We start from the raw sequence: 14,144 nt of genomic DNA, 5'->3' as shown, positions 1-14,144 counted from the left end.
GATCCTCAAGAACGATCACCAAATTCTCTCGCACAGCTTGCCTCTCACTCCCCTTGGTGACACCTGATACACCTCCTAGGGCTCCCAGGCTCCCAGGAACACAGTTTGAAATCATTGCAGTAGACCACAGTAGATCAAGATCTTTAGGGTTTTTTCTCTGTACTTTTTATATCTTTGGAATTACATGAATATTCAAAGTTGAGAGTGCTGTGTTTCCTTTACTCTTTGTCTCCAGAGGCAAAAATAACTTTTCTACACACAGCTGTGAACTGATTTTTACATGATGATGTGCTGAATTATATACATTTTAATCAGTTTTGAATAAAAGGCATTGAAACTTATTTTAATTGTAATAATAAAGGTATTTCGTTTTGTTTCGTATCTGTGTCTTCCAGACCGGTTGGAGAGCGACAGATCAGAAGGCTCTGGTCAGGAGAATGAAAATGAGGATGAGGAATAATCAGCTCTTGTTGGCAAGCACTTAGATGTTCGGAAATTTGTATAAGACATTTATATTTTTTTCTTTACAGAGCTTCAGTGCAATTTTAAGGTTGTGGTTTTTTGGAGTTTTTCCCTTTTGGGGGGATGACCTAACATTGGTTTGGAATGATTGTGTGCATGAATTTGGGAGTGTGTGTAAAACAAAACTAGCGAAATGTTTTAAAAACTTTTTGCCATGTATGAGGAGTGCTAGAAAATGCAAAGTGCAATATTTTCCCTAACCTTCAAATGTGGGAGCTTGGATCATTGTTGAAGAGTAATTTTCATTATAGTGAAAATGTTGGTTCAAATAAATTTCTACACTTGCCATTTGCATGTTTGTTGCTTTCTAATTAAAGAAGTTGGTTGTTTTAAGATATCCTGACTTTGACTATTTAATGCCTTGATACCTTGACCCACGTTTTCCAAATCTTTTCTTGTAACCTAAGATTGTCTTTCTCTGTTCTTTTCTAGATTAAATAACCTTTTCAGTTTTGACTTCTGTGTGACAGAATCACATAGGAGAGCTTTTTTTCTTGTCTCCTTTCAAAGTACTTTATCTCCACCCCCAATCATCATCTCTCATGATCAGTGGTCCCTCATTACCTGAGTTCAGGGGTCAGGCTATGAGCAATCCCAGAGCATCATGGATACTCACACACCATATTAGCACAAGCCAGTTCTGAGAGCTCTGGCTTCTAGCCTTCCTTTCTCCAACTTCTAGGTTTCAACTGAAAGTGTTGACCATCCAGTCTTCTAATTCCTGGTCTTCCTCCTCTCTGGTGTCCACCTTCACTCGACTTAAGCCATCCACACCCAGGTCTGTGTCTTACAGGTTACGACTTGAAGCTGCACCTGCAGACTTAACCCTTCAGCCATCCTCTCTCCTGTCTCCTAAACTGTCATGCCCACTCTCGTTGGGCCATGAACAGACTCACAGGTGTGGCCAGGCAAAGCATCCTTCTCCCATGTGGAGACCAGGGATGGCTCCTCCCCGGAGCATGGCTGCAAGCCCAAGGACACCTGATGCTGAGAGAAGACAGATTGGCTTTCTGGAGAGAGGAAAAATAACTCTAGTTGGCTCGGTAACTTCAGTTGGACTTCAACATCTAGCTCTTAGCCTGGGCAGGACGCATATGTCTCCATATTAGGAATATGCTGAATGGTCAAAGGGAAAGAAAGGAGTGAGTTAGAAGTTTAGCCAAACAGGGCAAATGCATGATTTCCAAAAAGTGCCAGGTCTCAGTTTCTGGTACCCAAATAGTTATGTGATCTGCTCAAGCCATGTGACTTCTTTGGGCTTCTGTTTCCTCCTCCCTCAGATAGAGGCAGTCATATTTGCACCACCTATGTCCCAGGGGCTGTGTTAGGACCCCACGAGAGGTTGAAGGGTTTACAGAATAACTGAAAAGACTACTGGGGCGCATAATATGACACTACAGAGGGATTATGCTATAGAGAAATGCTGGAAAACCGACAGCCCAGACTGGAGTACTCAGTGGGGTCAAGGGTGACTCTGGCAGGAAGAGCAAGAGGAGAAAATCAATGGCGTTTGTTCACTCTGGCGCAGGATGTCGATAGTGGAGGAGGCTGAGCAGGTGGGAGTGGGGGGATTCTGAACTTTTTGCTCAGTTTTGCTGGGAACCTAAAACTGCTCTAAAACTGTTCTTTTTTTTTTAAACCCAAACATTACAAAGTGGTATTTGTCCAAGGAATCAGGCCCCCTGCCTTTAGCGATTTTGTAGTTTTGGTGTTATATGTTATAAAGGAGCAGGGCAGGCCAGACGAGCAGTCAAGGAGGCAGCTAGGAGAGAAGACATTCTACAGAGGCAGAGTTCACGAGTCCTGGCCGCTTCCATGATCCAGTGTTTGTTGCAGGGGAGACAGTGGACCCCAGGGCTCACTTACCCACTTAGAAAAGGAATGCAGCTTTAGTGGTGGCAGGTGTTGGGTCAGACAGAGGTGGTGGGCTCTGTGCCTTGAGGCTGTTCCAAGTCTCTGATAATCTACCACCCGCCCTTTGACTTCGGTTATGGGATGGACATATCGAGAGACAGCACTGCTATTCATTAAACCTCCTTTAGAACTCTGGGTTAACAGTGTTTGTTTGTTGTCTCTTTCTTGGTCACTTCCACGCCACTTAACAATATTCCATGAAGCTAATTTTCTTGCGGGAATTCATGAAAAACACATGGATGGATGTACCCAGGCGACTGTGGTACGGATTGTGCAACAGTTGGCCCCTTCCTGCTCAGTCTCCTTCCTCTCTTTAGCCCATGGGAAGGGAGGCTGGAGACAGAGACAAGTCTGTGGAAAACAGGGGTGGGGGTAAAGGGGGAGACACCCAAAAAAGTCCACAAGCTCAAGCACAAGTTCACAATTTGCACAGCCCTACACAGACCAAAACCCAGATACTTAATCAGGTAAACAAAACTATTCTAAGTACACTCTTACTTTTTGATAAATATTGGTTTATAATAATCCTAAGCATTTTTTAATCTTAAAAATAAGCGTCCAAAAACTTCAAGTGAACTGTATTTTAGGATCAGCTGGTCTTTATCTTGAAGGTTGGTTTTTAACCACCTTTGCATCCAGGGGTCCCTTATCAGAACACAGCATAGGGCTCTGTCCCTTAAGCATGTCCACGTCACTGACAGACCTATTTCCAGCCAGACAGGCTCTTTCCCCTGGCCGCCTGCCTGGGCCTGTGATCCTCCCTAGGACTGTCTTTTCCTTTGGGAGGGTCAGACTCACCAATGATTAGTGATACTTCAAAATGGTGGTATCAAAAGGAAAAACAGGGCTTTCCTGGTGGCGCAGTGGTTGAGAGTCCACCTGCCGATGCAGGGGACATGGGTTCGTGCCCGTCTGGGAAGATCCCACGTGCCGCTGAGCGGCTGGGCCCGTGAGCCATGGCCGCTGAGCCTGCGCGTCCGGAGCCTGTGCTCTGCAGCGGGAGAGGCCACAACGGTGAGAGGCCCGCGTACCGCAAAAAAAAAAAAGGAAAAACAGAAGTGGCTTTTAATTCTTAAGCTGTTAATACTGCTCAGGAAAATGCTTTCTGAAGGAAATGATCACAGCTTTGTGTACTTTGTTCTCCTAAAAATAACAGTGAGCAGAACTGTGCTCTTGGTAATCTTATGCAGATTTGAGTTTGTGCTTTGAATTCTTTCCAGTGAATCCAGCCACCTTAGGCCTGCAGTTTTTTATAGGTCTGGCAAGCAGATATTCCAGTCTCCCAAACTCCTTGCTTTACAATAGTCCTACCTACCCAGTAAAGCCCTACTGGCCTTCTAATAATGATGACTGTTAACTATCCCTCATCCTCCTCGAGCTGCAAAGCTGGCTCTTTCCTTCTCTCAGTCACATGGCCAAGACCTGGCGTTTCAGCCCCCACCCTGGCTTAATCTCCTTTGAGACCTTGGACAATTCCCTTCACCTCCCTAGGCCTCCTTGGATTCTGTGTGTGCCCCTCCCCAACCCAGAAGGACGGTCCGGCTCTGCCCCCTCTTGTAGTCACATACGGCTGTGAGCACAGTCGTTTTCCTTTGCTTCAGGGTGAAAAATGTGATTTCCCTTCACTCTCCCACGGAATTCACCTGGGGTTCTGTGTACACTGTGGGTGACAGCATGGACTCCTGCCCCTGCGCTGCCTCTTCCCTCAGGGGCTCGGAGACTCAGAGAATCTGAACCCCAAAGCCAAGGCCAAGCAGTCACTGTCACTGCGGGATGGGGCTGCCCTGAGACTCCAGGTCACATCTCAGGGAGAGCATCCCTTCTGGGCTGTAAGGGAGCTCAAAGCTGAGCTTGTGCTTTGATTCCAGATGCCACAGCAGCCTGGGGTTCGATAGCCAGTAACAGAAAAGCTCAGTTTCGCCCCTTCAGATCTCCTGAATCCCAAGTGCCACTTAGCCTTTACCCCCTCCTCTCTATCGTCTTCTCCTTTCTCACCACATCCCTTCATGCTGTACGGCAGACGTGACGATTCCTACGGCAACAACCTTCAACACCTCTTATCTAGGATAACGGTTATCTTTTTAAGATTCTCACTTCTTATCACCAGAGCCCTGTAAAACAAGAATAATACACCCACCTGCAGAGTGGAGAAGAAACAGCAGGGGTTCAGCATCCGCTATGCCCCAGGCACTGTGCTGGATGCTCTAATCCACATAATCAGAGGGCCCCCTGGAGTCTGTGTCCCCACATAGAAACAGAATACAAAGTTCATTTTATAGATGAGGAAACTGCAATACAGAAAGATTGAGTAATTAGCCCAAGGACACCTTACTCAGAAGCAGCAGCGTGGAATCCGAACCCAGAACGTCCCATACCAAAGCCTGCACTATCCCCACTGTATCATTTGCAGTGAGATAAAGCATTTGGAAGTGCCCAACTAATGCCTAGCACATAACATGTCTTAACAGGTCAGGCACACAGTAGGCACTCACTCTGTGCTAGTTCCCTGTCTCATCCTTTTGTAGCCGCATCACCTTCACAGTTCCTTCCAGACGGGAGACGGCTGGGGCTCAAGGCTGAACCCTTGTCGTGAGTATATCCCGTGGTCCATCCGCAGACCTGTCTCTAATCTGCAAGTATTTCAGGGACCCACTATCAGGATAGACAAAATACTCATCTAGTTAAATCTGAACAGGCCAGTAAAGTCTCTCACTGTATCAAAGCGCTTTTCCTTCCTCTCCTGTCCACTCCAAACTACCTTGGCCTATTGCAAACACTTGAATTAGTCCCGCCGTTCACTCAGAGACTACCCAGCAGCTCCTTAAATGAGAATCAAAGAACATTAGCACCAGATGGCCCTTGTCTTAACATTCCTCAACCCCGTTTCTACAGCAGTGATTTGCTTAAGCTCACACAGCTGAGCACTGGCAATACCTGCAACCCCGAATGGGGTCACACTTGTAAGCAAGCTAGCTGGGTGGTCCTTTAAAGGCCGAGGACTGCAGTGGAGACCAGGAGCTCAGAGTAGGTGCTCGAAGCCAGAAGCAAATGAGCCTTCAGCTTTACCCTTAGCTCTTCCCGGTGGGGAACTGCCAGCGGCATCGCAGCCACACTGCTGCCACCTAGTGTCGAAGGCCCTGAACTCCAGTCTTGGTGCGTCTGGCCTGGGAAAAGGCTAGGGATTGAGCTGTGTGCTCAGTGGCGTGGCACTCCAGTGCCTTCTGGGTCACACTAGCCCCCAAACCTGGTATCTGGGGTATAGCACTGGGGGGGACCCGGTCAAGTGGCAAGCTCTTTGAAAGAAGCAGAGATGGGCAACAGTCCTAAATGTGGTCCTGTCAAAACCAGAAGATGCAGGACTGAGGTTTTGACGTGAACAAGTGGCCAAGTGTCCCACCTGCCACTGTCCACGTGGCCCCCTCAGGAAGTCCTCAGGCTGCCACTGCACAGCAGAATAAAGCATTATAATGGGCCTGGGTTCAGCGGGGGCAGTTGGGGTTCTGCACTAAGGACAGGGGTCCTCAAAAATCCTCTCAGAAACGTCAGAGCATGTGGGGATTATGTCCTTGCCCTCTCCCCCATCCACCTCCTTTTGCTCTCCTTTCTCTCGCTTAGGCTGAATCAAGGAAAATCTGAATTCATGAATATGGAAAATATGGTTCCAGCTGCCAGACATCCTCCAAGGCTTGGCTCAAACAGTCACCTCCTACATGGTGCTACCCCTAACTCCTTCTAATTGGAAATATTCACCTCCCTCTGGAGCCCACAGTTCTTTCTATAATCATTCATGGACTTTGCAATTTATTAGCCTCAGTCTCTCCCAGGTCTCTCCCTATATTAGAGTGAACACGCTTTAGTGTTAGTACTCACAGAGCCTAGCTTGGTGCCTTGCACACGCTGGAGGTGCAGTGTCTGGTAGATGAATAAATAAATGGACCTCGGTAGAAAAGAGGAAACGCACAGAATGCTTTCAGGAAGTGCAGTATTGCTAGATTGGCTTAGATTAAATCCTAGTGTATCTAAGCTAGTTTGGGATCAGCCAGTGAGGACTTGGAGGCCGGGAGATGTCTCAGGACTCTCTCCCTAGAGCCCAGCTAAGTACAGTCCAGGGGAAGCACTCTCCAGCCCCTGGGTTGCAAGTCACTTTGCGGCACTCAAAATGCCCTAAGGGGTGGGGGAGGGGTGGCATCGTGGGCTATTCCAACCTAGAGGTAAAGGTCCCTGCCCTGTTCCACCTTGGTGCGTACTAGAAGCTCAGAAGTATGGTCCCTTTAGAAACTAGACAAGGACCAGTGCTAGGAAAAAATACATGCAGAAAACATAAAATGCTCTCAGGTTCCGGAATGCCACCCAGTAGTGACAGCAGAGTCTGACTGATCTGCACATCTCATCGGCAGAACCCAAGGGTGAAACCACCTTCTGATCCTTCCCACTCCCATCCAGAATGCAGACCCGTGGCTGGCACCCGGCTGACCCACAGGAGTTGCTGATGAGTTTGATCACCGTGAAGGTAGCAGCCCCCAGGTCTCAGGAAGTCTTCTGTAAATTGCAGACCAGGGGACCAGCCAACCACTGGGTCTCTGCCACACAGCAAAGAGACACTGCCTCACTGAGAGCTAGCTAGACCCCAATGGAACGCCACAAAAGTGATTCCCTTTCTGGGATGGCTGCCTCATAGCAGACGCAGGTAGATCTCCTCAGAATGTACCCTCTGCTGGCCCCCCGGAATTCTGGAGGCGGGGAAAGGCCTGCACTTGGCTGACCTAATCACCCAAGCTGAAGGGCAGGCACAGGTGGTTCACGTCACCACAGCCACCGCTCCAAGCCCACACATGTAACTGCCATCCCAGCTCCAAGGGAGAGAGACCTAACATACAAGTCACAATGCGTGGCCCACTTCCGCCTCTGCCCCCATTGATGTGTCTTGCAGGCTGGCATCCTGTCAGAACTGTGCTCTAGACACATCGGATCAGCCCACGTACCCGGGCTTGCAGCAGTGCTTCACGTGCCCACTAGAAACCACACTCAAAAGCTATGCAAATGTTAGTCCATGGGTCACTTTTTTTTTTTTTCTAACTTACAAATTCAGAGAACATCAAAGATCAGAGTTAGAAATGATCCTGGCCACCATTCAATCCAACTCCTCACTCCCTTATCTTATTTTCCAGACGGCCTAGAGGTGACAGGGAGTCCCAATGACATGAGGAAGGTACGGCGGAGCCGGGCCTGCACGCAGGTTGCTGATGCCAGGTCCAGCGTTTCTTCAAGTCTGTCTCCTCTTACACTGCTCAGGGCGGGGAAATGGTAGCTGCTGCCTACGGGAGTATTCCCTGGAGGCCAGCTAATCGAAACAGTCCATCAAACATCACAAGCCGAGTCTATTCCATGAGGTCTTCCTATGTGAAGGGGATTCCCTCCAACGATAACAGTATCTCTAGTTCCCAGCAGCGCTTGGCCCCATGGCCCTTTCAGGCTCAGTTAAGATCGTGGTTTCATCCTAACCAAATGGATTTTTTTGTTTTTTTTAATTCTAGAAATGAAACATCTGGTATCTGCTCCTTCCTCCTGTCTTTTACAGTGGTTTCTCCCTTCTTATGAAATAGCAAAGACTCAGTCACTAGGGAGGCGGCCCCGTCCTCAGCCACAGCAGCCCCAGGCCTGTTGCGTCCGCCCAGCGGCCCGTGAGCTGTCCCTACTAGCACCAGCAGGTGGCGCCACCAGGCGAGGTCACAACCAGGACCCCAGGGCGCAGCACCTGGATCTGGGGAGCTCGGCTCCTGGGCTCTCCTCTGGGGACCACTTAGTGTAAAACTGACGGCCTGGCAGGGTCCACATCAACCACCCAGAAGAAGCGTCATCCTCCGAAGGGCCCTGGGAAGGGCTCGCCTCCTGAGGCCTCCGGGACAGTGCGTGGCTGGACCCCCAGGGCACAGGATGTGCAGAGTAGGAAGTGACCCACGCGGCGGGCTCCTTCTAAGCCGTGGTCTCTAGTTCCCCTCTACGGCCCACCTCCCACAAAGTCTCAGCCACACCTCCGTTGGCTCTGCTTTGTACTCTAGATGCCTCTGGTCCCATCGCTGAGACCTCAAGGAAGCCCACGTGTGGTCTCACAGAGACACGGAAGTCACTTACAGACATTGTGTTCAGTGTTTTTTCTGATGGCTGCACACCAGTGTGTGTTGAGGGCATCCACCCTCACGTCTGCTCCGCGGCTAGAACGTTCCCCTCCTCGATGCTCTGCAGCTGCAGCCTCTGACTCGCGAGAGTCCTGCTGCCTCGGCGGCTCCCAAAGCCAACCCCGGGGACGGTCCGTGCGGCAAGCAAGACCCCAGGCAGCGCCTCCTCCCCAAATAAGTTGACTTTGGCTTCAGCCTCTATGGCTTTGGCCAAGCTGGCTGCGTAACTGTCCAAGGACTTGTGCACTTCGGCTCTCACGTGAAGAACAGGGTTCTTGGCGGCTTCTGAGAGAGAAGGCAGAGCAAAGGTTAGTGAGGGACCAGGACCGTGGCTGTCCCGGGACAGGCCTGCCCTTGCTTCACTGCCCCTGGGAGCGGAAGCAAACTGAGGTTAAGGGTGTGGGTTCTGGAGTCACAGTCCGTAAGGTGACGATCCTTGACTCCCCTACTTACCATCTGGGAAATCTTAGAAGTGTTTAATCTCACGTCGGTTACCTCATCTGTAAAGAGAAGATCCTGGCACACCCCTTACGTCATGGGGTTCCCGTGATAATTAGACAGCTCTTCCTAAGGTGCTTTAGCCTAGGTCTGGCTCATAGAAAAAGGCTTAATAAGTACTTTCTATTAATGACATTCAAATTTTTACATCTTTGAAAGAGTTCTCTGGTCTTTCAGCTCCCTGGAGTGTGTAATAGCTTTGGCTCTAAACTTCCACAAACCTGAATGTGGTCTCTGTCCTCTCCACCCTCGCTCAGAGATTCCCCAAAGCCATGGAGAACCTCAGGACTGGAAGGACATTAAAGCTTCAGGTGCCCCTTCCCCCAGGATTAGGACTCCTGACACCTAAAGTGCACAGGAGGGAGGGAGGGAGGGAGGGAGGGAGGGAGGGAGGGAGGGAGGGAGGGAGAGAGGGAGGGAGGGAGGGAGGGAGAGAGAGAGGGAGGGAGGGACGGAGGGAAGGAGGGAGGGAGGGAGGGAGGGACGGAGGGAGGGGGCCCTTCAATTTCACATCCATGGCCTTATGACTATTAATCTCACTGCCTGTTTCTCTCCTGACATTTTGGGAGGAACGGCGTATCCCCTACACCTCATGTTGTCTAGAGTAGGCAACTTCCACCCCATTCTCCAGGAGGGAAAGAGGGGAGGACCTCTGCCCTGCCACTCACTCCCGGGAGGACTGACAAGGTCTTACACACGTGCCTGCTCCCTGCCCTGCGTGCAGAGAAGGCGCCTTTGGAACTGCTGTCCCCCAACACGTAGGCTGGATGGGGCAGGCTTGGCCCTATGCGGGCTGGGTGGATTGCGGAGGGCTTCAATCCATTTTTTTTAACACGGGAGTAACATATTATAGAGCCCATGAAGATGCTAATCCAAGCTCTGTTCTTGCATCCACTCTGCCCGTAAAGCAGACGAGTTGATATCTGCCTCCTTGACGCCCATGACCACCCCTCCATTCATCTGGAATCGGGGAGGGGGTGGCAGAAGAGATGGGACAAATTATGAACCTAAAACTCTGCCCCGGCCCATATTTATTTTGGTACTCAGCATTTCTGAAGAATTGATATCTTAAAGTCCCTGGACTCTTCCACCACATCCACATCCGGCCATGTCGGTGGCTGTCCTCACCACCGGGTGGGATTCAGACAAAAAGAGATTCTTCCATCTGTGGGCAGCCTGGATGGCTCCTTTGTCACTCTCCTAATCAGCATATCTGGATGGGAAACTAGACCCCAAGTTCCAGAGGCACCGAGAGCGCTGAGGGCTGAATTCAGAGCAACTGGAGCAGAAAAACGTAGGGACTGGATTGTAGCAGAACCCATTCCTCTCACGGGATCCCAGCGCCCCCGTCAGCTTCAGAGGCAACAGGCCAATCGAGACGGCGGCCTTTGCCTCCGGGGAAGTCGGCGCACTCACTGCGCAATGACTTCCATTTTCCACGGGAGGAAGCCGAGGCTCAAAGAGGGCAGGTTCAGACTCGTAACCACACATCATCCATGAAGGAAAGAAACCGCGGAGGGCTCAGAAACTGTGGTATCCAGTCGGGCAACTTCCTGAGGGAGGAGATGGGAATTGTGTGTGTGTGTGTGCGTGTGTGTGTGTGTGTGTGTGCGCTCGCCCAGCCTTAGATGCTGCTTGCTCCGAGAGTTGGAAGCCTAAGGACTCAAGTGAGACTGGCAGGCCGGGAGTGACATGGGGCTGGGCAAAGGCGGGAGCCCTGGTGTGCTGGGGATGGGAGCAGGCTGGGCCAAGGAGCTTTCCTAAGATCCTTTCCCCTCCCCCGTTTCCCTGAAGCCGTCAGTCACAGAAACCCACCTTTGATTTGTTCCACTTCATCTTCGAACGTCACTGAGCTCCTCCTCTTGGGTGGGCAAGTGTGGGAGGGAGGGTTGTCATCAGACGTGAAGTCTTCGAGCAGCATGACATCCGTTCCTAAAACCAAGGGCCGATTGTGCGCCTACAACAGGCAACACCAAGTCCTTCTCACCACCCTTCTCGCCCTCGCTCACACCCCTTGCGTCCCTCTCTCCCCTTTCATGTATTCAAACCCACAATCACGTGCAACCAAGTGCCCTGCAGCATTTGCCCAGGACACACCCTGTCTCTCGTCCCATTTCAGGGAGTTTGCAGCCAGCCACTGGGGCTGCTTCAGACACACCAAAAATACAGCAGCGTTATCCTGGCGGACGGGTCACCCGCCACAGCGAGCAGACTCACAAGACCTGGAATGGGGAAGGGCAGTCGGGCTGAGCGGAGGAGGGGGCCCTATTAAAGGGGCTTTGTGTTCACAGTGATTCTTCTTACAGTGTGAATTTCTATCATTCTAGTTAAAGTATGCTGTGCTAAATAAACATTTCAAACCTGAACATGTAAAGTTCTTTGGGGGCCAAAAAGGGATTTAGAAATATGCCCCCCAAAAAGTGGGGAAAAGGCAGAAAGGAAGGAAGTCCTATGAGAGAGAGCTGGGCAGGTGGGCAGGCAGGGGCGGGGCGGGGGGACCAGTCTTGTTCTCTCTTAGTCTCCAGCTATCAGTCCTTCAAGGCCTTGGTGCTCAGGAAATTAGGAAGAAAGGGGAGCTGGGAGCTCCTCATATGTGTTTTGTTTTTTTTTTTTTGGTGGTACGCGGGCCTCTCACTGCTGTGGCCTCTCCGTTGCGGAGCACAGGCTCCGGACGCGCAGGCTCAGCGGCCATGGCTCACGGGCCCAACCGCTCCACGGCATGTGGGATCCACCCGGACCGGGGCACGAACCCGTGTCCCCTGCATCGGCAGGCGGACTCTCAACCACTGCGCCACCAGGGAAGCCCCCCTCATGTGTTTTTGCAGAGCAACCTGAAAAGGCGTGTTCCTCTAGCGGACGTCACAACATGGTGGTTAAGCACACAGCTTCCCAAAGCGGAGAGATCTAGGATCACAGGCAGGATATTTAGTCCCTCAGCATCCTTCCATGCCTACAAAATGGGGATGGTAATTCTCTCTACCTCGTAGAGTTGTTGGGAGGATTTGAGCTGAGACGTGTGACGATGTGACACATTGCCTGGCGCACAACAGGCGCCTCATCGATGAAAGTTATCACTCGTGAGGACACGGCTAATAAACAGCGGGGCTGAAGCTCACACTCCGGTCTGTGTGACCCCCAAAGCCCATGCTCTTCCTTCTGCCTACAACAGGGGTCCCCAAGCCCCGGGCCGCGGATCGGTACCGGCTGCGGCCTGGTAGGAACCGGGCCACACAGCAGGAGGTGAATGGTGGGCACGCGAGCGAAACTTCACCTGCGGCTCCCCCGTCGCTGGCATCACTGCCTGAACCACGCCCTCCCTGGTCCGTGGAAAAATTGTCTTCCACGAAACCGGTCCCTGGTGCCCAAAAGGTTGGGGACCGCTGGCTTACGACACTGTCCCCTTACTCCTTTTTGCCTGGTCACCTCCTATTCACTCTTCAGGTTTTCACATCACTTCCTCAGAGAAGCTTTTCTAACACCGCCCTCCCCGCCAACAAGTTCTCCCCAACAGGGGGCACATACGACCCCGTTACGTGTCCTCACAGCACTCGGCTTCCCCTTCCATAGCTCTCATCACCCTTATAACCCTTACTAAAAGCAGAATTATTGAGGTATAATTCGCATCCCACACAATTCACCCATTTAAAGCGCATGGGATGGCCATCTTTCCCACTAGACGGAAAGCCCCATGAGGGCAGTTTACCACTACATCTCCGGAACCTAGCGCAGTGTCTGCTCAAAGCAAGGGCCTGGCAAGTAAATATCTGTTAAATGAATGAATGTCACTCTGCCTCTGGATTCCTGCTGGTTGTCTGAGAAGAGGGAGAGAGCCCGAGGAGAGACAGAGACCCTCCCGTCCTTCAAGTCACAGCAGGGACTCGGGCCTACAAGGGCGGGTGCTACCAGTGGTTCAAGCCTCCGGGCTGCCAGTGGGAGAACATCCTCAGGGAATGTTCTGCCTGCGGGGAAATGCTCCACGACAGGAGGCCTGGGCTGGGTCCCTGCCCACGGCCGGTCCCCCCGAAATTCCGTGACACAGGCTCAGGCCAAGAAACACAGGTCAAGGCAGAGAGGAGTTTTCCAAAGGTCCCGGCAGGAGAGATGCAAGAGCAGGGAGGGAAATGCCCACAGACAGCCTGCTGTCGAGGGCCAGGATTTGGCACCCTCCCTTCACGCCCAGAACACGGACAGACAGCAGCCCCGGGACGGGGTGCTTCGTCAGCTCCATGAATGACTGACGTAGGGACACCGACAGCCTCTGCCCACGAGCCTCTCATCCAGTCATGAACTGGCAAGCACGGGGTGTGGCATTTGGGTCCCCAGAGCGCCGGCAGCAGACTGTGACATCACAGAGCCTGCCGCTGCGGGGAGGAGTCCTGGGCCGGCACCATCCCCTGGGCCGCAGCTACAGGGAGGGTCTGGAGAATTCTGTTGGAGATGTGTTTCTTTGGGGAGACCGAGTTCCCCATAGGCATGTCGCAGGCCATCTAATGATGGTGACAAGGTATCCGACCTGGTTGGAGCTGCCCTTGATAGAGGGACGGCTGCCCCAGCTCACAAATGGAGAAACGCGAAGGTTTAGAAACAGACTGAGCAGCTTGTCTGAGATAACACAGCTCTTAAAAGTCAATTCGAGGGCTTCCCTGGTGGCGCAGTGGTTGAGAGTCCGCCTGCCGATGCAGGGCACACAGGTTCGTGCCCCGGTCCGGGAGGATCCCACATGCCGCGGAGCAGCTGGGCCCGTGAGCCATGGCGGCTGAGCCTGCACGTCCGGAGGCTGTGCTCCGCAACGGGAGAGGCCACAACATTGAGAGGCCCGCGTACCGCAAAAAAAAAAAAAAAAGTCAATTCGAGACTGAAAACCAAGCAGGTTGACTCCGGAGCCTGCACTGGACGATGGTTATTATAATTCGAGTAACAACTGACAATCATTTAGCATTTTAACTTTTCAAAGGCTTTCACTTAATTTGAATCTCACAACAACCCTGCATGGCAGAGAGAACAGGAGCTGAGATCCCCACTGTAGAGAGGAGG

General features: G+C 51.6%; 2 protein-coding genes across 26 annotated transcripts in view; one reads left to right on the top strand and one right to left on the bottom strand.

Annotated features, from left to right (window-relative positions):
- The window catches only part of DCAF6 (DDB1 and CUL4 associated factor 6), a 179,938-nt gene extending 179,079 nt beyond the window's left edge, over positions 1 to 859 (top strand). For all 10 annotated transcript variants that reach the window (XM_033428015.2, XM_049715486.1, XM_049715488.1 and 7 more), the window contains one exon: positions 396 to 859. In XM_033428015.2, coding sequence (XP_033283906.1) covers positions 396 to 460 — 65 coding nt within the window. In that variant the 3' untranslated portion in view covers positions 461 to 859. The remainder of the gene's footprint in view (positions 1 to 395) is intronic.
- The window catches only part of GPR161 (G protein-coupled receptor 161), a 63,442-nt gene that overhangs the window by 9,308 nt on the left and 39,990 nt on the right, over positions 1 to 14,144 (bottom strand). For 12 of the 16 annotated variants that reach the window (XM_049715743.1, XM_049715771.1, XM_004269725.3 and 9 more), the window contains 4 exons: positions 10,926 to 11,042; positions 8,569 to 8,897; positions 4,574 to 4,724; positions 510 to 2,787 (listed from right to left, as the gene is read on the bottom strand). In XM_049715743.1, the coding sequence (XP_049571700.1) occupies positions 8,632 to 8,897; positions 10,926 to 11,042 (383 nt within the window). In that variant the 3' untranslated portion in view covers positions 510 to 2,787; positions 4,574 to 4,724; positions 8,569 to 8,631. Of the gene's footprint in view, positions 1 to 509; positions 2,788 to 4,573; positions 4,725 to 8,568; positions 8,898 to 10,925; positions 11,068 to 14,144 lie in introns of those variants that run through there. The other 4 variants (XM_049715737.1, XM_033428022.2, XM_033428024.2 and 1 more) reach the window with 4 other exon arrangements.

Source organism: Orcinus orca, chromosome 1 (assembly GCF_937001465.1).
Source record: "Orcinus orca chromosome 1, mOrcOrc1.1, whole genome shotgun sequence".
In the NCBI taxonomy this organism is placed as follows: domain Eukaryota; kingdom Metazoa; phylum Chordata; class Mammalia; order Artiodactyla; family Delphinidae; genus Orcinus; species Orcinus orca.
This window is presented reverse-complemented; position numbering and strand designations above follow the sequence as displayed.